This window comes from Mobula birostris, chromosome 23 (assembly GCF_030028105.1).
Source record: "Mobula birostris isolate sMobBir1 chromosome 23, sMobBir1.hap1, whole genome shotgun sequence".
Lineage (NCBI taxonomy): Eukaryota > Metazoa > Chordata > Chondrichthyes > Myliobatiformes > Myliobatidae > Mobula > Mobula birostris.
Genome location: NC_092392.1, coordinates 19,184,082 through 19,205,175, shown reverse-complemented (window position 1 = coordinate 19,205,175; position 21,094 = coordinate 19,184,082). Strand labels below are relative to the sequence as shown.

Genomic DNA, 21,094 nt, shown 5'->3' with positions numbered 1-21,094 from the left:
TGGATGGCTGTGGAAGCCAAGGCATCGGGTATATTTAAAGCGGAGGTTGATAGATTCATAATTAATAAGGGCATCAGAGGTCACGGGGTGAAGGCAGGAGAATGGGGTTGAGAGGGAAAACAGATCAACCATGGTTGAATGGCAGAGTAGACTCGATGGGCTGAATGGCCTAATTTTGCTCCTACGTCTCATGGTCTTATGAATGCTGGTCAGCAGATAGCACACAGAAGCTGAAAAAGGAATCGATAGAAAACGTAGATCTTATTGACGTGTAGTAAATTAGCACGTTCATTGTTGAATTGATTTATTGTTGTCTCACGTACCAAGGTACAGTGAAAAAGATAGGTCTCGGTCGGCACAATTGAGTTGGGCCGAGGCGTCTCTGTTACATGCTGTATAACTCTAAGACTCTCCTCAGACAGAAGATACTAAAACCTGAAAGTATATACCACTAGGCTCAGGAACAGCTTCCACCCCGCTGTTGTAAGACTATTGAATCGACGTCACATATGCTAAAAGATGAGCCGGTGATCTCCCATCTTGATTTGCCTGCCTGCACTGCACTTTCTCTGTAACTGCAACACTCAATTCTACAATCTATTTCTCTCTTTGCTACCTCAGTATTCTTTCGTACGGAATGATCTGTCTGGATGGCACAGAAACAAAAGCCTTTTCCTCCATCTCCAGAAGATTCTCTTCGTGTATCACATGTACATCAAATCTGTGAAATGTGCTGTTTGTATCAACGACCAACGTAGGCGAGGATGAGCAGGGGCAGCCCGCGAGCGTCGACACCAACATAACATGCCCACAATTTACTAACCCGTATATCTTTGGAATGAGGGAGGAAACGGAAAAGCTTGGTGCTCAGGGATGGTATGGTCGTGTAGCAGTTAGTGTAACGTATTACACTGCCAGTGACCCAGGTTTAATTCCCACCACTGTCTCTAAAGTATATTGAACATTACAATACAGACCCTTTGGCCCAAAATGTTCTGTCAACCATTTAACCTACTGTAACAACAATATAACCCTTCCCTCCTACATAATCATCCATTTGTCAGCTATCCACGTGTCTATCAATGAGTTTCTTAAATGCCTCTTATGTATCTGTCTGGAAGCTGACAACTGGTGTCAGAGTTGGATTTAATAGATACGTGGCTCATTTTGAAGAAACCCAAAGGAGTTACTGCAGTTTATGGGCAAGTAGCTACCCCTCAACCAAAACCAATCAACAATGATCACTTTGCTGCTTTCGTATGGCTGAAAACCGGCTACTGTGTTTCCTATTTTAAAGTTTAGCTTCATTTGTCTCACATACATCGGAACATCAAAACGTACAATGAAATGTGTGTTTGCGTCAACAACCAGCATAGCCCGAGGATGCCAACATTGCAGCCCCAGAACTTGCTAACCCTAACGTGTAATTCTTTGGAATGTGGGAGGGAACTAGAGCATCTCGAGGATACCCATGTGGTGATTGGAAGAACGTCCAAACTCCTTACAGGCGGCGGTGGGAATTGAACCCCAGTTGTTGATCCGGGCGCTGTAAAGTGATTGCACTAGTCGCAGTAATCGCTGTGCTACCATGCCACGTACAGGCGACAATACCAATACCAATGCCTCTGCTACCCATGGTGGCAAGGTGAGGGGAGAGATCCCAGACAACCAGGACCTCAGTGGCAGAGCTGGTGACATATCACAGTGGCAGTGAGGTGGAGGAAGACCACGGCAGTGATGGGTCTCCAGTTATCTTGCACTGCCTGCCCCTGGACCCTAACCCCGATCTTTCGCAGACCACGCGTTGGCTGCCCTTGCACCAGCTTCACGCAGCGGCGTTCTCCATTGAGGTAACACCCCAACATCCCGATTATGTGGATCCTGGATTGGCCTTTTCAGCCACCTGACAACCTACCAGTAAGACAACGCCTTTGGAGAACGTCGAACTCGGCTCGAGCGATCGCACGACTACACCTTGAGCTAATTTTCCTCTTTTATTGCTCTGCCCACCTGCTACACTCACTCCTTTTTACTCCATAATCTCTGAGCAATTATGAATTCCACTGAGGAAATGTCTAGCTGTACAATCTCAGTGCCTTTGCCTACTTTGCATTCACAACTCTCGCTGTGTTACAAAGGAAGCTTTGTAAAGCTCATTGCTGCAATGTCGAAATATTGTCAACGTTCCTACAAATGTCGCTGCCTGGTGTTAACAAAATAGCTTTTAAATCGCAGTTAAATAGTTGCAAGGACCTTAATTTTAGTTAACTATTGGTGAACCCTGCTCCTTTAACAGGCAGTAAGATCAAACTTACAAGAGAGGGGAGAAAAGAGAATGTCTGGGGGTGGGCGGAAGGGAGGGGTCTTTAATAATTCTGGCTGTTTTCCCGAGGCAGTGTCAAGTGTAGACCATAGAGGGGAGGCTGGTCTGTGATGTGCTGAGCTGTGCCCACACGGCGATCACGGGCAGAGCCGTTGCCATACCAAATTGTGATGTATCCAGGTGGGGTGCTTTCTATGGTACATCTTTAAAAATTGGTGCGGGTTGACGGAGACATGCTGAATTTCTTCATGCCACTAACTGACAAAGTTTATCTGGGTCTACTTGTTGCAGAGTACCTTTCTGTCAGGAAGGTGTTGTCCTCCAAGGCTTGAGTAGGATAAGTTTATACGTAATGGACAATAAGGTGCAAGAGCTATGCTGAGGTGTTTTGTGAGATCAAATGTCCATCTTACAGTATGGAACAGTTCATTTGTCTTATAACAGCGGGACAGAGGCTGTCCTTGAGACTATTGGGATGTGCTTCCAGGTTTCTGTCTGATGGGAGATGTGAGAAGAGAGAATGTTGAGGATGGTGTGGGGTCTTTGATAATTCTGGCTGCTCCACTGAGGGAAGGTGCTTCAAGTTCAAGTTTAATTGTCATCCAACCAGACTTGAACACAGCCAAGCGAGAATGACATTTAAGATAGCAAGCGCATACAAGACAGCAGTAAAATACAGACACACAAAAAATATATATAGTCCAGGATCCTGAGTCTATGGATGTTGCAGAAACCTGCATTCGAACACAATACAGCCTGTCTCCTGATTGGATGCTGCACCACACCGGCTTTCTCTCTCTCTCTCTCTCACTTACTCTGTCTCCCTGTCTCTTCCTCTCTCTCCCCCTCTCCCCCCCTCTCTCTCTCCCTCGCGCTTCAATCTCACATGTTTGGCGGAGCCCGAGATTGTCTTCCCCAGACTTACATAGTCGAGGAAATGAGGGTGTTTCATCAGGAAGGATCTCAAATGATAACCGTCTTTCGCTCTCCACAGATGCTGCCGGCTTTCTGACTGTAGCCTGCATTTTCTGTTTTACTTAATCCAGGACACTGCCTTGTTTAGAAAGCCTGCCTTATGATGAGAGGTCAAGTGAGTGAGGGCTTTTCTCTTTGGAGCAAAGGAGGATGAGAGGTGACTTGATAGAAATGTCCAAGATTATAAGAGGCATTGATAGAATCAACAGCGAGAGATTTTTTCTCAGGGCAGCAGTGGCTAAAGTGAGGTTGCATTATTTTAAGGTGATTGGAGGAAAGTATAGGTGGGATATCAGAGGCAAGTATTTTGCACAGCGAGGGGTGGGTGCATAGAACACGTTTCCAAGGATGGTGGTGGAGGCAGGCACATTAGGGACATTTAAGATACTCTTAAACAGGCACATGGGTAAAAGAAAAATGAAGGGCTTTGTGAGAGGGATGGGTTAGACTGATCTTAGATTAGGTTAAAAGGTCAGCACAACATCGAGGGCTGTAGGTCCTGTGTTGTTCTGTGTTCTATGTTCTATTTCAGATGTAAGGATTGCACAGCATTGTCTCAGAATGGATACCTGGATTCACACAGTACTCTGTTCCAATATTTTTCCCCCAATCCACATCTGTAAAGCAGATTATTCATTACCACAATGATAACTGTAGTTGCTTGCTGTGTGCAAGTTGTTTGCAGCATTTCCTGGGTTATATCATTGTTTATAGAATTCTCGGGAATGTGCTGTGATTGTGAAGGGTGTTGCAGAAGACCGTGGCTGTCATTTATTGTTGACTTCTTTATCTGCCTCATTCGCTACAGCTCGTCAACCTTCTCATGGTGATGAGAAGCTTGTGTGCAGTGACCAGTGTCTGAGTTATTAGCGTCTGTGCATGTTGTCTGGATTCACTCTGCGAACCAGAACCATAGGACCCTCCGCTAGGAAAAGATTAACACTTCAAGCCTTCAGTTCACTAAATCTATAAGTAACTTATAAAGATTAGCTCTATCGATCACACGTACATTGAAGCATACAGTGAAATGCATCATTTGCATCATTGTTTGCAATTTGCACCTAAGAGATTTGCACCCTACTGTATATCATTTGATTAAGCATTCTTTGTTGTTTACATAATGCATTTGGGTGATATGTAAAAGTACGGGAATGGCATACGTCATCACGCCACCATGTCATAAGTGCACAACTTGCTGAAAGGTAAAGTCGAGGTTTACACGCAATCCTCAGGCTCTCTTGTTTTCCTTTTAATTAGTTTTATGTTTTGGAGTTCAAGATGCTTGAGTTAAAAAAGAAACACAGCACATGCTTCTTCAAGAAGGGACAGAGTTGGTTGGGTTAAAAAAAAAAGCGGAAAGCAGACAGGTTCATGGGTTCATTAACAGTGAGTACCGGGTAATGATAATCATAAATAAAAAAGAAGCGGAAATGTCTGGCCACATCAGAAAGATAGATGTATTTGATTGCATATGAGATAACTGAATATTATATACTGAGCAAATTGAGCTGCATTTTAAAGCAAATGAAATAGCCAATGAGAAGCAAGTGCCAGTTTTGCTGAGTGTAATAGGTGGAAAGGCATACAGTTTGTATAGAAGTTTAACTGCTCCAATCAAACCAGCTGAAATGAGCTTTGCTAATATTGTTATAATAACGTAGGAACATTTAGAACCAAAACCATTGTTGATTGCAGAATGCTTTAGGATTCATAAGCAGAATCAAAAGGAAGGGAGTCCATTTTAACTTACGTGTCTGAATTGAAGAAGTTGAGCATTGTAAGTTCAGTGATGCTCTTAATGCTGCAGAAAGATTGTTTAGTTTGTGGAATCCTACAGGAAAGCATTCAGGAACAGCTCATAACTGAAGCAGTTGAAATAGCTGTATCAATGGAAACAGCAGGCTGAGACACCATTGAGTTACAATCAGGAATGAAAATAGACGTGAACAAAATTGCAATATCTAAACAGACACCTGCCTGGCCAAACAAATTGTGTTACCATTGTGACAAGTGCTCATATACACCAAACTAATGTAGGTTTAAAGGCGAAACTTCCAGGAAGTGCAACAAAATAAGACTCATACAAAGATCATGTTGGACCGACAGAAATAAATGGAAAGAGAAAAAGATAAAAAGTCAAGTTGCAGTTTCAAAAAGAGCACTAATCTGCATGCTGTGAATGAAAAATCTGATAATGATGATAGTGACACAGGACTGCACAGCCTTAAGATTTACAATGTAAAAACTAACAATGTGGCTTACACCAGAAGTGAACGGCAAATTAATTAAAATGGAATTGGACACTGGCCCAGCTGTTTCAGTCATTCCACAAAATGAACTTGAATGGCATTTCAAAGATACTAATCTGAAGCCTGCAGACATCCAACTAAGAACTTATACTGGTGAAAAGATAACTCTTGTGGGAATGATATTTGCAACAGTGAAATACAACATTTAATGATTCATATTGGGCTTGTATGGGTAAAAACAGAAGGGCTAGCATTGTTGGTCCTGAGTGGCTGAGACAACTAGAATTTATTTGGTGATCCAGCCACCATTTACATGCCACAACCCCTGCAATAGCATCAACTGAAAGCGAATTAAGAAAGGTACTGGATGGTGCCACAGCAATGTTCAAGGATGGCATTGGAAAACTCAAACATATTTTACACGGGTAAAATAGTATTAAATGAAAATGCCACACTCAGGTTTTCGAAAGCCTGTCTGTTTCGTTGTACCATCTGTGATAAAGTAGCCAGTGAATTAGAATGCATGGAAGCCTAAAGAATTCTTTCCAGGAATGAGTGGAGTCCATCGGCAGCACCAGTGGTCCCAGTAGCCAAGAAGAATGGATTTGTCTGAAGCTGTGATGATTCTAAGGTCACCATAAATCCAGTACTGTAGATAGATTAATGCCCTCTGCCAGGATTGAGGATATCTTTGCAACACTTTCTGGAAGGAAGCACTTCAGTAAATTGGACTTAGCTGAGGAGATGGAAGAAGAATCTGAAGTATTTCTCACCATAAGCACTCACAAAGGGCTTTATCGCTATAATAGGCTTATTTTTGGAGCAGCTTCTGCACCAACACTCTGGCAGAAAGCTATGGACCAGGTGCTACAAGACTGCCAGGCATTCAGTGTTACCTGGATGACATCATTGCTATTAGTAAAGATGACGAGGAACATCTCCAAAATCTCAAGATAGCGTTAAAACGATTAGAAGATTATAGGCCCAGGGCACAAAACAACTAGTGTGAATTCTTTAAACCAAGCATTGCTTATCGTGCTCACACCATCGACGCATGAAATTGAAAGTGTGTGGATGATGTTCCCGAGACTGGGATTGAACCCTGCTCTCTGGAGTTATGAAGCAGCAACTCAACCCGCTGTGCCAGCACGTCACCTTCCAATGGTTCTGGAGCTGCTATGAATGATTATTTACAGGGAGTTCTCTCCCATTCCATGAGTTGTTATAGTTACATCTTTCAGAACTGTAGTAACCTACCTACAAGGTAATATGTAGTTTGTAATTCTAAATTGCCATCTTAAAGGCCATCCTACCATTGCTGTCTGGTCTGCGGCAGCATTCTCTCACAGTATACAGAAATTACAGTGAACTGTCAGGTCAGTCCGAAGGGTCATTGGCTGCAGTCTGTCATCACTGCGGGACTTGTATGTGTCCAGGACATGGAAGCGGGCAGGAAAAAAATCATTGCAGACATGACCCAGCCTGCAAATTGCTTTTTTCTAAAAGCTGCCTTCAGTAAAGTCCTATAGGTCTTCACACTATCTTTAAGGATTCTTCCCCCAATCAATTAATCTGATCAACCATTCTAGTTAATCCCCACCCCGTCTATTACCCCATCACTACATATTTATGATATTTATTTTTTATGCGCATTTCATTCCATATGTAATTTTTTTATCCCTTTTAATTGTTTAATATTGCTTTTGTTACAAGTAACACCAACACACTACAGCAAATTCCTAATACATATAAACGTATATGGTGAATAAAGTTGATCCCTGATGTTTGATGTAGTTTATAAAAATAATTTCTCTAACTTTCATCAAAGTACTCAAAAATATTTGGGAATTTTGTGAGCTATTGTCAACCTTTTCAATTTTCCTGTTCACAGTTTCCTCATTTGAAACGATAACAAATGAGAGATGGAATTACGGAGTTCCTAAAGTTGAAGATTACAGCTGTTGCAGTGAGAAGTAATTGCATGTTTATTGGGAAGTTTCCTTCGTGGCTCTCCAGCGCCCTCTAGTGGAACATGTCATATTGTGCCATATTTTGGGAGAGGTATTGATATGGGTTTTGGTCTATTATTGTCACATGTACCAAGATATAGTGGAAAGCTTGTCTTCATACAGATCAAATCACTACATGGTGTATTGAGGTAGAACAATAGAGCACAGTACAGTTTTGCTGAAAGTATGTTCTTTGTAAAATGAGCACCGGACTGAGTTTACAAGCAGGAGATAGGAAAGGATAAATAAGTTAGGACTTTATTCCCTGGAGCATAGGAGAATGGGGGAGATCTTAACATAGAACAGTACAGTGCCATACAGGCTATTTGGCCCACAGTGCAAAGAATGAAGGGATCGTGTACAGGCAGAAGAGATTTAGAAACAGTGGCTATCTATCCCCCTCCATCAATGCTGCCTGACCTGCTGAGTTCCTCCTGCACTTTGTGTGCATTCCTCAAGGTTTCCAGCATCCGCAGAACCTCTCGTCTTTTAGAGATATAGTTTACTTAAGCACAGACACCACAGACAGTATAGTTTACTCTGTTCTAAGTTCTAAAGACAAAATCAAAACATAAGTTTATGAAAAGAGTAAACAAGTGATTGTTATTTCTGTATATGCTTCCTCCCTTTTCTTAGGAAATGGGAGAGTCTCGGATCAGAGGGCACAGAGATGAGGAGGAATTTCTTTAGCCAGAGGGTGGTGAGCCTGTGGAATTCATTGCCACAGACGGCTGTGGAGACCAAGTCATTGGGCATATTTAAAGCGGAGGCTGGATAGGTTCTTGACTAGTCAGGGCATCAAAGGTTATGGGGAGAAGGCAGGAGAATGGGGTTGAGAGCTTCATGGTAGCATAAGTGCCTTACAGCACAGATGACCCGGGTTCAATTCCCACTGCTCCCTGTAAGGAGTTTGTGTGTTCTCCCTGTGACCACATGGGTTTCCTCCAGGTGCTCGGGTTTCCTCCCACAGTCCAAAGATGTGCCGGTCGGTAGGTTAATCTGTCATTGTAAATATCCCCGCGATTAGGCTCAGATTAAATCGGGAGGTTGCTGTGCAGTGTGGCACGAAGGGCCAGAAGGGCTGTAGCTCAATAAAATAAAAATAAAAAATAAATCAGCCATGACTGAATGGCTGAACAGACTCGATGGGCCGAATGACCTAATTCTGCTCCCGTGTCTTATGGTCTTAACAAGTCGAACAGTGGCATCAGATCAATGAGCTTATTGTTAATTATAGCTCAGTACAGTGATGACCACATGGCTTAACAATACTTGCATCAGTGAACAGCAGTCCCCTCTGCAAACTGTTATCATTACAGGAGGCTTATGCTCATTTAAAAGCCCAGCAGCTAATATTTATATTTCAATCAGCTTTCAGACAAAGACTGCTTTGGAAGGCTATGATTTTATTCTGTTTCCCTATTCATTCCCATGAGGATCTGTTCTGGGGCCTCTACTTTTCGTTATTTTTATTAACGACCTGGATGTGGGGGTAGAAGGGTAGGTTGGCAAGTTTGCAGACGACACAAAGATTGGTGGTGTTGTAGATAGTGTAGAGGATTGTCAAAGATTGCAGAGAGACATTGATAGGATGCAGAAGTGGGCTGAGAAGTGGCAGATGGAGTTCAACCCTGAGAAGTGTGAGGTGGTACACTTTGGAAGGACAAACTCCAAGGCAGAGTACAAAGTAAATGGCAGGATACTTGGTAGTGTGGAGGAGCAGAGGGATCTTGGGGTACATGTTCACAGATCCCTGAAAGTTGCCTCACAGGTGGATAGGGTAGTTAAGAAAGCTTAGGGGGTGTTAGTTTTCTTAAGTCGAGGGATAGAGTTTAAGAGTCGCGATGTAATGCTGCAGCTCTATAAAACTCTGGTTAGGCCACACTTGGAGTACTGTGTCCAGTTCTGGTCACCTCACTATAGGAAGGATGTGGAAGCATTGGAAAGGGTACAGTGGAGATTTACCAGGATGCTGCCTGGTTTAGAGAGTATGCATTATGATCAGAGATTAAGGGAGCTAGGGCTTTACACTTTGGAGAGAAGGAGGATGAGAGGAGACATGATAGAGGTGTACAAGATAATAAAAGGAATAGATAGAGTGGATAGCCAGCACCTCTTCCCCAGGGCACCACTGCTCAATACAAGAGGACATGGCTTTAAGGTAAGGGATGGGAAGTTCAAGGAGGATATTAGAGGAAGGTTTTTTACTCAGAGAGTGGTTGGCGCGTGGAATGCACTGCCTGAGTCAGTGGTGGAGGCAGATACACTAGTGAAATTTAAGAGACTACTAGACGGGTATATGTAGGAATTTAAGGTGGGGGGTTATATGGGAGGCAGGGTTTGACGGTCGGCACAACATTGTGGGCCGAAGGGCCTGTAATGTGCTGTACTATTCTATGATTCTCAGACACAGGTGTTGACTCTTAAGGTACAGGAGGTACCTAATAAAGTGGCCACTGTGTATGTTCAAGGTCTTCTGTGGCTGTAGCCCATCTATTTCAAGGTTTGATCTGTTGTGTGTTCGGAGATGCTCTTCTGCACACCTCTGTTGTAATGTGTGGTTATTCGAGTTACTGTCGCCTTCCTGTCAGCTTGAACCAGTCCGGCTATTCTTCTTCTACTTCTCTCATTAACAGGGCATTTTTGCCAACAGAACGGCTACTCACTGGATTTTTTTCACACTATTATCTGTAAACTCTAGAGATTGTTGATCCTGAAAATCCCAGGAGATCAGCAGTTTCTGAAATACTCAGACCACCCCATCTGGCACCAACAATCATTCCATGGCCAAAGTCACATAGATCACATTTCTTCCCCATACAGGTGTTTGGTCTGGACAACAACTGAACCCCTTGGCCATGTCTGCATGCTTTTATGTATTGAGTTGCTGCCACATGACTGGCTGATTAGATATTTGAATTAATAAGCAGGTGTACAGATGTACCTAATAAAGTAGCTGCTAAATGTATGTCCTACACCATCAAAATGCAACATTGTCTCCAATAAACGTTTGTCTAGTGGAAATAATCCGCATGTTAAACCAGACAATTTATTTCTTTTGCAAAGTTTATTTTATGATTCTGCAGCATCTTTCATCACTAAGAGAAACTGTACTCTCGATTAATTAATCTGGTCACGATTCCAATGTATTTTCATTTTTCACGTTTCAAGATTCATGATTGTTTAATGTCATCCCTAGTAGGCAAGTGTAAAATAATTGTTACTCCGGATCTGATACAGCACAAGTAAACAGAATAAACAGATAAAAAACACAATAATAAAAATAAATATAATTACATAAAATAGTTGTAAACGTAGATTGATTGTATGGCCATAAAGTGATGCTGGGCACAGGAACGTCTGTACATAATGTGATTCTGACAAGAAATGATAAAGTAGTCATGGAGTGGGTTAGTGGGTGGAAGTGTCGATCTTCTGGTGGGATTGGTACTGGGAAAGCAGATTCTGAGCTGATTACCTAACTCCTGCAACAAAACAGGGCGGGAGCCCATCCCCAACCCTAATTAGTTATAGAATCTTGAGCTGAGTTGAGATTACACAGAGCTGAAGTATTTAGTCACTGTGAAGTAGATTAACCATTCAAATTACATGTTGTAATGTTAAGAAGGAGGTCTTCATTCAAGAGATGCATGGTGGAGTTCTTTGGAAGTGTAGTCAGTGCTGTCACGGAGGAACCCAGCATGGAAATAAATCATTCAGCCCAACTAAACCATGCTGACCAAGATACCTGCTTCAGCCAATCACAGATGGAGCATCTGAAGCCTGATCAAAGTCAAGTTTGTTGCCATCTGTACAAGAATATGTGTGCATAGGTGCAGTGAAAAACATGCAAGGGCATTATAGTATCATAGTGGTTGATAGATAGATAGATAGACATACTTTACTGAGCCCGAGGGAAATTGGGTTTTGTTACAGTTGCACCAACCAAGAATAGAGTATAGATATAGCAATATAAAACCATAAATCATTAAATAATAATATGTAAGTTATGCCAGATGGAAATAGATCCAGGACCAGCCTATTGGCTCAGGGTGTCTGACCCTCCAAGGGAGGAGTTGTAAAGTTTGATGGCCACAGGCAGGAATGACTTCCTATGACGCTCAGTGTTGCATCTCGGTGCACGGTGTGGCGCTTTATGGCACCAGCAATCAGGAATCAGGGTTCATTTCCCGCCACTGTCTGTAAGGAGTTTTCCCCGTGACCGCGTGGATTTCCTCCTCCGAGTGTACCAGTCTCCTCCCACACTCCAAAGACATGGGGCTTAGGGTTAGTAAGTTATGGGCATGCTTTGTTGGTGTTGGAAGCGTGGTAACACCTGCAGGCTGCTCCCAGCACATCCGAGACACAAATGATGCATTTCCTTGTATGATTTGATGTTTCAATGTACACGTGACAAATAAAGTCAACCTTTCATCTTTCTGCTCAACTTGCTTGTAGTAGCATCGCTGATGTATGGCATCAGAAAAGCAGCATTCACAGGAAAAAAGACATAAATTCAACACAAATTAGACAATCTTTACATGAAAGAACACATTCAGAATAAAACCATGTCCGTTGCAGTGCAAAGTAGTCATAGCGTTGCTAAACTAGTGATTAGGATCATGCATGCTGGCTCGGGCTCTAGATGAGTGAAGGGAAGTAGCTGTTCTTGAACCAGGTGGTGTGAGACTTCAGGCTTCTGTACCTCCTGACTGATGGTGCCAGTGAGAAGATGGCACGGCCCAGATGGGGGGATCTTTGATGATGGATATTGTCTCCTTGAGGCAGCACCTTCCGTAGATACTACTGATGAGGGACGGGTCATCTGGGGACTGAGGTGAAGAAAAACATCTTCAGAAGTTGGTGATCCTTCGGAATTCTCTACCACAGACATAGAGTGAAGTCAAGGCTGGGATCACTAGATTTTTGAGATGGATGCTGGGAGAGGCGACAGGGTAGACAAGGTGCAGAATTTGGTGTGACCTCGTTGCATGCAAGAATACCTCAAGGACCCTAATGGACAACTATTGCTCACGTTCCCTAGAGGCCAGTCAGCACGTTGCCTAATGTGGTGAGGGAAGATTGTGTATTCGGTACCAGGAAAACCAAGCCCAGTTACGTATGCTCGGAGCAAGAACAGCAACAGAGTAGTAAAAGTAAATGTTTTCACAGGGTCACCTTAGCAACAGTACACGCTGGACAGTGTGGGAGCGATGAACTGGGCCTGCCGAGACAGAAACCTGCGCAGGCGACAGCCCGCGTGAAAAGAGAGAGAGTGCTCGGTGCGCAGGAGGCCCGGCGATTCAGCGTGCGATCGATCAAGTGGTCACACATGCACTTGCCGCATTCTCGCGGTTGATCCGGTACGGTTCAGAGACCCCTGGGTTACTCCGCTGTGGAGTAGATAACCGCAGCCACACACCCCGCGCAGAGTCCCTTCAAACAAGAAAGGGTGGCTGGGTGGCACGGCAGTGTAGCGGTTAGTGTAAAACTATTACAGCACCAGTGACCCAGGTTCAATTCCCGTCTCTCCCTCCCACAATCCAGACATACGGGTTGGGGTTATTAAGCTGTGAACATGCTGTGTTGGCAACAGAAGTATAGTATATTGTGGGCCGCCCATCACAAGATATTTATCCAAGATAGTCCCATTTCTTACCCAATGCCCTCTCAATTTTTCCTATCCATATCACTTTACACCGCACGCTGTCGGAGCAGTGCTGCCAGGATAATCAAGGACACGACCCACCCAGCCAACACACTTTTCATCCCTCTTCCCTCCAGGAGAAGGCTCAGGAGTTTGAAGACTTGGACAGCCAGATTTGGGAACAGCTTCTTTCCAACTGTGATAAGACTTCTGAATGGATCCTGACCCAGATCTGGGCCGTACCCTCCAAATATCCAGACCTGCCTCTCGGTTTTTTTGCACTACCTTACTTACCATTTTTCTGTTTTCTATTTATGATTTATAATTTAAATTTTTAATATTTGCAAATTTTTACTATTTTTACTATTTTTAATATTTAATATTTGTAATCCAGGGAGCGGGAAGCACAGAATCAAATATTGCTGTGATGTTGTACATTCTAGTGTCAATTGTTTGGCGACAATAAAGTATAAAGTATAAAGTATATTGAGTCTGCCGTGCTATATATTGAAATGAAACAAGCCAGCCAAGAGCAGCATGTAGTTAAACCCGTGCATTTTGAGTGAACCGTTCAGGCTTCTAGGATAGCATGGCTGTATAGCAGCCAGCGTAACACTATTCCAGCACCAGCAACCCGCGTTAATTTCCTGCCCCTGTTTGTAAGAGGTTTGTACGTTCACCCTGTGACTGCGTGGGTCTGCTCTGCGTGATCCCGTTTCCTCTCACCTCCCAACGACACGCGGGTCAGTAGGTAAATTGGACACTTCGGCGTAACTGGGCGATGCGGGTGCGTTGGGCTGGAAGGGCCGGGTACCACCCTGTATCTCGAAATAAGTACAAGTAGAATAAATTTGAGACAACCATTCAGATTTTTGGGGTGGCCCAGTCAGGTAGCGGTGAGCATAATACTGTTTCAAGGCAGCGACCGGGGTTCAATCCCCACTCCTGTCTGTAAGGAGTTTATATGTTCTCCCTGTGACCAGGTGGATTTCCTCCAGATGCTCTGGTTTCCTCCCACACAAAGACGTAATTGATCACACGGGTACAACTAGGCAGTGGGGGCTCATCGGGCCAGAAGGGTCTGTTACCATGCAGTAACTTTAAATAAATACATGGATGAAAGTTTGGAAGGACAATGTTTTAATTTTCTTTCCTCTCACTCATTCTCCCCCACCCACCCCCCCCTCCGCTTTTCCCTCAGGGTGTCAGGGGGCGAGCTGTTTGACCGGATCGTGGAGAAGGGATTCTACACGGAGAAAGACGCCAGCACGCTGATTCGACAGGTGTTGAATGCCGTTCAGTACCTGCACAAAATGTGCATTGTCCACCGTGATCTGAAGGTAGGTTCCAAACCCCCCCCCCCCACTGGAGGCAGGCGCTGGGGTCTGCAGCAACGAGCATTCTGCTGGGGGAAGCTCAGCGGATCGAGCAGCGACCGTGGAGGGAAAGGGTCCCGATCCAAAATTCAACCATCGCTCTGCCTCCACGGATGCTGCCTGACCTGCTCAGTTCCTCCAGGAGTCCGTTTGTTGCTCCGACCCTCATTGCCCTTGCCTGGGAGTTGGGGGTGTGGGACAAAGCTGCGGGGGTGTGGATGGGGTGCAGGGTACGGGGGGGTGGTGGAGGGGAATGAGGCGCAGGTAGAGTGGAGTGGTGCAGAGGGATGAGGGAGATTGGAGTTGAGCAGGTGAAGTGCAGGGAAGTGAGGATGGAGGGGAGGCGAGTGACGGGGAAGGTGAAGAGGATGGAGAGTGGAGCAGAGGGAGAGTGAAAGGATGGCAAGAGGGTGGTGAAGGGAGACAAGGAGTAGGTGAGGAGGAATGGAGGGAGTGAGGAGGAACAGCAGGGAGGTATTAGAACATAGTACAGTACAGCACAAGACAGGCCCTTCGGCACATGACGTGCCAACATTTTAATCCACTCAAGATCAATCTAACTCCTCTCCCATATGACCCTCCATTTTGCTTTTATCTATGTACTTACCTAAGTCTCTTAAACATCCCTAATGTATCTGTCTCCACCACCACCCTTGGCAGTTCCATACATCACCACTCTGTGTTAAAAGATCTGCCTCTGAAATCCACCCCCCTCATACTCTCCTCCAATCATCTTAAAATTACGCCCCCTCGTATTAGCCATTTTTGCCTTGGGAAAATGTTGCTGGGTGTCCAGTCGATCTATGCCTCTTACATCTGATACCCTTCTATCAAGTCCCCTGTCCTCCTCTTTCACTCCAAAGGGAACAGCCTTAGCTCACTCAACCGTTCCTCTCTAATCCAGGCAGCATCCTGGTTAACCTCCTCCAGTGTTGGCTGGGTTGGAGGGGAGACGATGCCACCCCTGAGCTTAGAGAGTGGGGACCGTGGTCACTGCACCCCCCCCCCCCCAGAACCAGTGGGAGTTCCTTACAAAAACTTTCCAAGCCTATGGGACCTGCAATGGTGAGGATCCATTAACCCCTTGTGCTCCTTGCCCCAGACCTCAGTGTGGACAGTGTTACTTCCAAAAAGCCAATTGTTTAGTCGGTGAGATGTTGAACAGGCTGTGGCCACCCTGAACACCAGTAGCTCCAGCTGACCCTTTCAAACACGGGTGGTGGAATATCAGAATCAGTAACAGGTCTATTTTCACTGGTAGATGTTGTTGCCGTTCTGGATCAGCAGCAGCAGTGCAATGCAGGACGTTAAAAAAGATTGCCATTGTTCAATAATAAATATAAAAGCATTGTGCCAACAGGGAACAAAACACCGAGGTAGTGTTCATGGATTCAAAGTGAATTTATTATCAAAGTACGTATATGTCACCATGTACAGCCCTCAGATTCATTTTCCTGTGGGCATACTCAGCAAATCTATAGAATAGCAACTATAACAGGATCAATGAATGATCAAGCAGAGTGCAGAACACAACAAACTGTGCAAATGCAAGTGTAAATAAATAACAAGAACATGAGATAGTGAGATAAAGGGTCCTTAACGTGAGATCATTGGTTGTAGGAACATTTCAATGATGGGGCAAGTGAGTGTAGTTATCCCCTTATATTCAAGAGCCTGATGGTTGAGGGGTAGAAGGCTCTTTTACCTTCTACCTGATGGCAGCAGTGAGAAAAGAGCATGGCCTGGATGGGAAGGATCTTTAATGATGGTTGCTATGCTGCTACACCAGTGTCTTTTGTAGATATGTTCAATGGTTCGGGGGGCTTTACCTGCCGGGCTGAATCCTCTAGCTTTTGTAATAATTTTTGTTTAAGGGCATTGGTGTTTCCATACTATTGATGCAGCCAATTAATACACTCTCCACTACACATCGGTAGAAGTTTGTCGAAGTTTTAGATGTCATGCTGGATCTCCACAAACTCCTACGGAAGTAGAATTGCTGCCGTGCTTTCTTCATTATTGCACTTACACTCTGGGACCAGGACAGGTTTTCTGAAATAGTAACACCCAGGAATTTAAGGTTGCTAACCCTCTCCACTTCTGATCCTCCAATGAGGACTGGCTCATGGACCTCTGGTCTCCCTCTCCTGAAGTCTGCCATCGGTTTCTTGGTCTTGCTGACATTGAGTGAGAGGTTGTTGTTAATACACCACTCAGTCAGTTTTTCAATCTCCCTCCTGTATGCTGATTCATCAGCATCTATGATTCGGCCCACAACAGTGGTGTCACCAGCAAACTTGAATATGGTGTTGGAGCTGTGCTTAGCCACACAGTCATACGGTGCAAAGAGAGCAGAGCAGGGGGTTAAGCACACAGCCCTGTGGTGCACCTGTGCTGATGCAGATCATGGAGATGTTGTTGCCATTCTGAATTGACTGGGATCTACAAGTAAAGAAATTCAGGATCCAATTGCACAAGGAAGTATTGAGGCCAAGGACTTGGACCTTACTGATTAGTTTTGCGGGGATGATGGCAGTGAATGCTGAGTTGTCGTCGATAAAGAGCATCCTGATGTATGCATCGTTGCTGTTCATATGTTCCTGGGTTGAGTGAAGAGCCAGTGAGATGACTTCTGCTGTGGACCTGTTGCTCTGGTAGGGAAATTGGAGCGGATCCAAGTTGCTTCTCAGGCAGGAGCTGATATATGTCATCTCCAGCCTCTCAAAACACTTCATCACCGTGGATGGACATGCATCTGCACAACGATCATTGAGGCAGGTCACCATGCTCTTCTTGGGCACCGGTATGATTGAAGTCTGTTTGAGCAGGTGGGTACCGCACACTGTCAAAGCAAGAGGTTGAAGATCTCGGTGAACACACCAGCCAGTTGGTCAGCACAGGTCTTCAGTATGTGGCCAGTTTCCCGTCCGGTCCAGATGCTTTCCATGGATTCACCCTCCTAAAAGCAACCTGAACGTCAACTTCAGAGACAGAGATCATAAGATCATTGGGGGTCAAGTGGGCTCACGATAGTTCTTCCACGTTCTGATGGTCAAAGTCAACATAGAAGACATTGAGCTCATCTGGACGTGAAGCCCTGTCTCCCATATCGCTTGAGTTAACTTTCTAGGAGGTGACTGAGTTCAAGCCCTGCCGCAGCTGTCGAGCATCCCTCACTGATTCAAAATTGGTCTGGAATTTCCATGCTGGGATGGCCCATGATTCATAGACTGTTCAGAAATCTGATGGCAGAGGGGAAGAAACTGTTTGTAAAATGTTGAGTGTGATCTCTTCAGGATCCTCTACCTCCTCAGCCAGCTGATCTCATATATTCTCCGTGTGAAAAAGTTGTTCCTCAAGTCCCTTCCGAATCGTTCCCCTCTCACCTTAAGCTGTATCCTCTGATTTTAGATAGGGATTTATTGTTGTGTTGTCACTTGGACTTGGTGCATACCGTTGTGCCAGGATGGTGTGTTATCCACAAACAGTGTGAGTAATTGTCTTGGACATTTTTATTGTGACCAGAAGACCCTGTTGGACATTGGTAACTTAGAACACTGCGAGTCCACTTCACTGGTTCCTTGGCGAGACCGACAATGGGGGAGTTGAGGAGCTTCGGTTGTGGCAAGGACTTGGCCTAGGACGCGGGCCAGTCACCCAGGCAGAGGATGCCATAGCAGTGTGAGAGACAGCGGGGGGGCCTCTGTCAGGCACGTACTGGGATGGGGGTTAGCGCTGCGTCTCAGTGCTGCCCTCCAGTGTTCACTTGGTGCGGCCTTCCGGTGGTTGCCCAACACTGCCCTCCAGTGTTCACTTGGTAGAAGAACAAGCTGGACCAGAACAATCTACAGTCATGACACTCAGGGACTTGTGCTATATTGTATGTTTTTTCTGAAATCATAACCACATGTGGTATGCACAGTGTTCTGTGTGCTGTTGGTAATGACCTTTGTACCTTGGTCCTGGAGGGGACACTGTTTCATTTGGCTATATTCATGTATGGCTGAACGATAATTAAACTTGAATTTGGATTGGAACTTGTACATCAAAACGGAAAGTGAAGTGCGTCATTTGCATTAACATAGGACCCCTAGCTTCCCAAATCGTCCCCAAAAACCATCTCTATGAATTTGGAAAATTCATAGCTTAGCCTGAGTTGCAAACCTGATGAACATCACATTTTTCCCAACTCTGGGAAAACAAATGTGACCACCCACCCTACCTATGCCCCTCATGATTTTATATGCCTCTGCCAGGTCACCCCTTATCTCCCTACACTCCAAGAGTAACTGGTACCTGCCCATCCAGCGTTTCCTTATAACTCATGCCCCTCCATCCCAACAGCATCCTTGTGACATCCTTAATGAAATCCTTCCCATAGCTGCCCATAATGCTCCAAGTACAATCTCATCAACATCTTATACAGTTACAATGTGACCTCCCGACTCCTGTGCTCATTGCCCTGACTGACAAAAGCAGGCGTGCCAAACACCTTCTCCACCACTCTATTTGTGTCCCAGCTTTCAGAGAACAATGTACCTGTACCCCTAGGCCTCTCTTCCAAAGGCGATGTCTCAAAGCGGTGGTATCCATCATGAAGGACCCTCCCCACCCAGGACATTCCCTCTTCTCATTACTACCATCATGGAGGAGGTACAGGAGCCTGAAGAGACTCACTCAACATTTTAAGAACAGCTTCTTTCCCTCTGGCATTGGAATTCAGAATGGCCCATGAATACTATTTTGCTCTCTTTTTGCACTATTTGTTTAATTTTTATATGTTTATTGTAACTTGTAGTATACTTTATGCATTGCACTATACTGCTGTCACAAAGCTTCAAATTTCAAGATTTATGTAAGTGATAATACGCCTAATTCTGATTCTCTGATCTGCAACCCTGTCCAGACCGATGAAGCAATGCCTCATTCTGGTGTTTTGCCTATAAATCATGTCAGCCCATCAATTTGAACCAACATATGGACTCTCTCACTTCACAACCCAATTGCAACAGTGGGGATTAAGTCACAGTTTATTGAAGAAGGCAATAATCCCATCACACTGGATCATATTGCCAATATACTTTAAATAATCAACATCATGGCTGTGGCTCGTTGGATCTAAACAGCATTAATAATGCATGGTTGAAATTTGATGCAACACTCACTGGTCACTTTATTAGGTAAAGGAGTGGAACCCAGTGTGGTCTTCTACTGCTGCAGCCCACCCACTTCAAGGTTCGATGAGTTAGGCGTTCAGGGACGCTCTTCTGTACACCACTGTTGTAATGCGTGTTTTTTTTGAGTTACTGTCACCTTCCAGTCAGCTTGAACCAGTCCGGCCATTCTCCTCTGATCCCTCTCACTAATAAGGTGCTTTTGCTCACAGAAATGCAGCGCACTGGATATTTCTGCTTTGTTTTCCGCGCAGTTCTCTTTAAACTCCGGAGACTTGTACTCAGGAAATAAGACAATAAGATATAGTAACAGAAATAGGCCGTTTGGCTCATCGAGTCCATCTCATCAAGGCTGATCCATTTCCTTCTCAGCCCCAATCTCCTGCCTTCTCTCCGTATCCTTTCATGCCCTGACCAATCAAGAATCTGTCAACCTTTGCCTTAAATATACCCAGTGACTTGGCCTTCACAGCTGCCTGTGGCAATGAATTCCACAGATTCACCACTTTCTGGCCAAAGAAATTCCTCCTCAACAGTTTTCTCAATGGACGCCCCTCTATCCTGAGGCCGTGTCCTTAGGTTTCCCTCACCACAGGAAACATCCTCTTCACATCCACTCTGTCAGGGGATTTCACCATTCGATAGGTTTCAGTGAAGATTCCGCTCCCACCCCACCCCCCCATTCTTCTGAATTCCAGAGAGTAGAGGCCCAGAGCCATCAAATGCTCTTCATATGGTAAGCCTTTCAGTTCCAGAATTATTCTTGTGAACCTCCTTTGAACCCTGTCCAATGTCAGCACATTCTTTTTAAGATAAGGGGCCCAAAACTGTTCACAATATTCCAAGTAAGGCCTCACCAGTGCCTTATAAAGTCTCAACATTACGTCCTTGCTTTTCTATTCTAGTCCTCTCGAAACAAATGCTAACTGCACATTTGCCTTCTTTATTGCCAACTCAGACTGGAAAATAACCTTCAGGGAATCCTGCACGAGGACCCCCAAGTTCCTTTGCACCTCAGACTTTTGAATTTTCTCTCCATTTAGAAAACAGTCTGTGCTTTTATTTCTACCAAAGTGCATGACCATACACTTCCCAACACTGTCACTTCTTTGTCCATTCTCCTAATCTAAATCCTTCTGTAGCCTTTCTGCTTCCTCAAAACGACCTGCCCCTCCACCTATCTTTGTATTGTCTGCAAACTTGACTATGTAACTATCCACTCTGTCATCCAAATCATTGACATATAACGTAAAAAGAAGCTGTCTCAACACAAACCCCTTTGGAATGCCACTGGTCGCCAGCAGCCAACCAAAAAAGGCTCCCTTTATTCCAACCCTTTGC

At 44.6% G+C, this 21,094-nt stretch overlaps 1 protein-coding gene across 3 annotated transcripts in view; it reads left to right on the top strand.

Moving 5' to 3' along the window:
- The window catches only part of camk1da (calcium/calmodulin-dependent protein kinase 1Da), a 317,135-nt gene that overhangs the window by 195,870 nt on the left and 100,171 nt on the right, over positions 1 to 21,094 (top strand). For all 3 annotated transcript variants that reach the window (XM_072241028.1, XM_072241026.1, XM_072241027.1), the window contains one exon: positions 14,405 to 14,543. In XM_072241028.1, the coding sequence (XP_072097129.1) occupies positions 14,405 to 14,543 (139 nt within the window). The remainder of the gene's footprint in view (positions 1 to 14,404; positions 14,544 to 21,094) is intronic.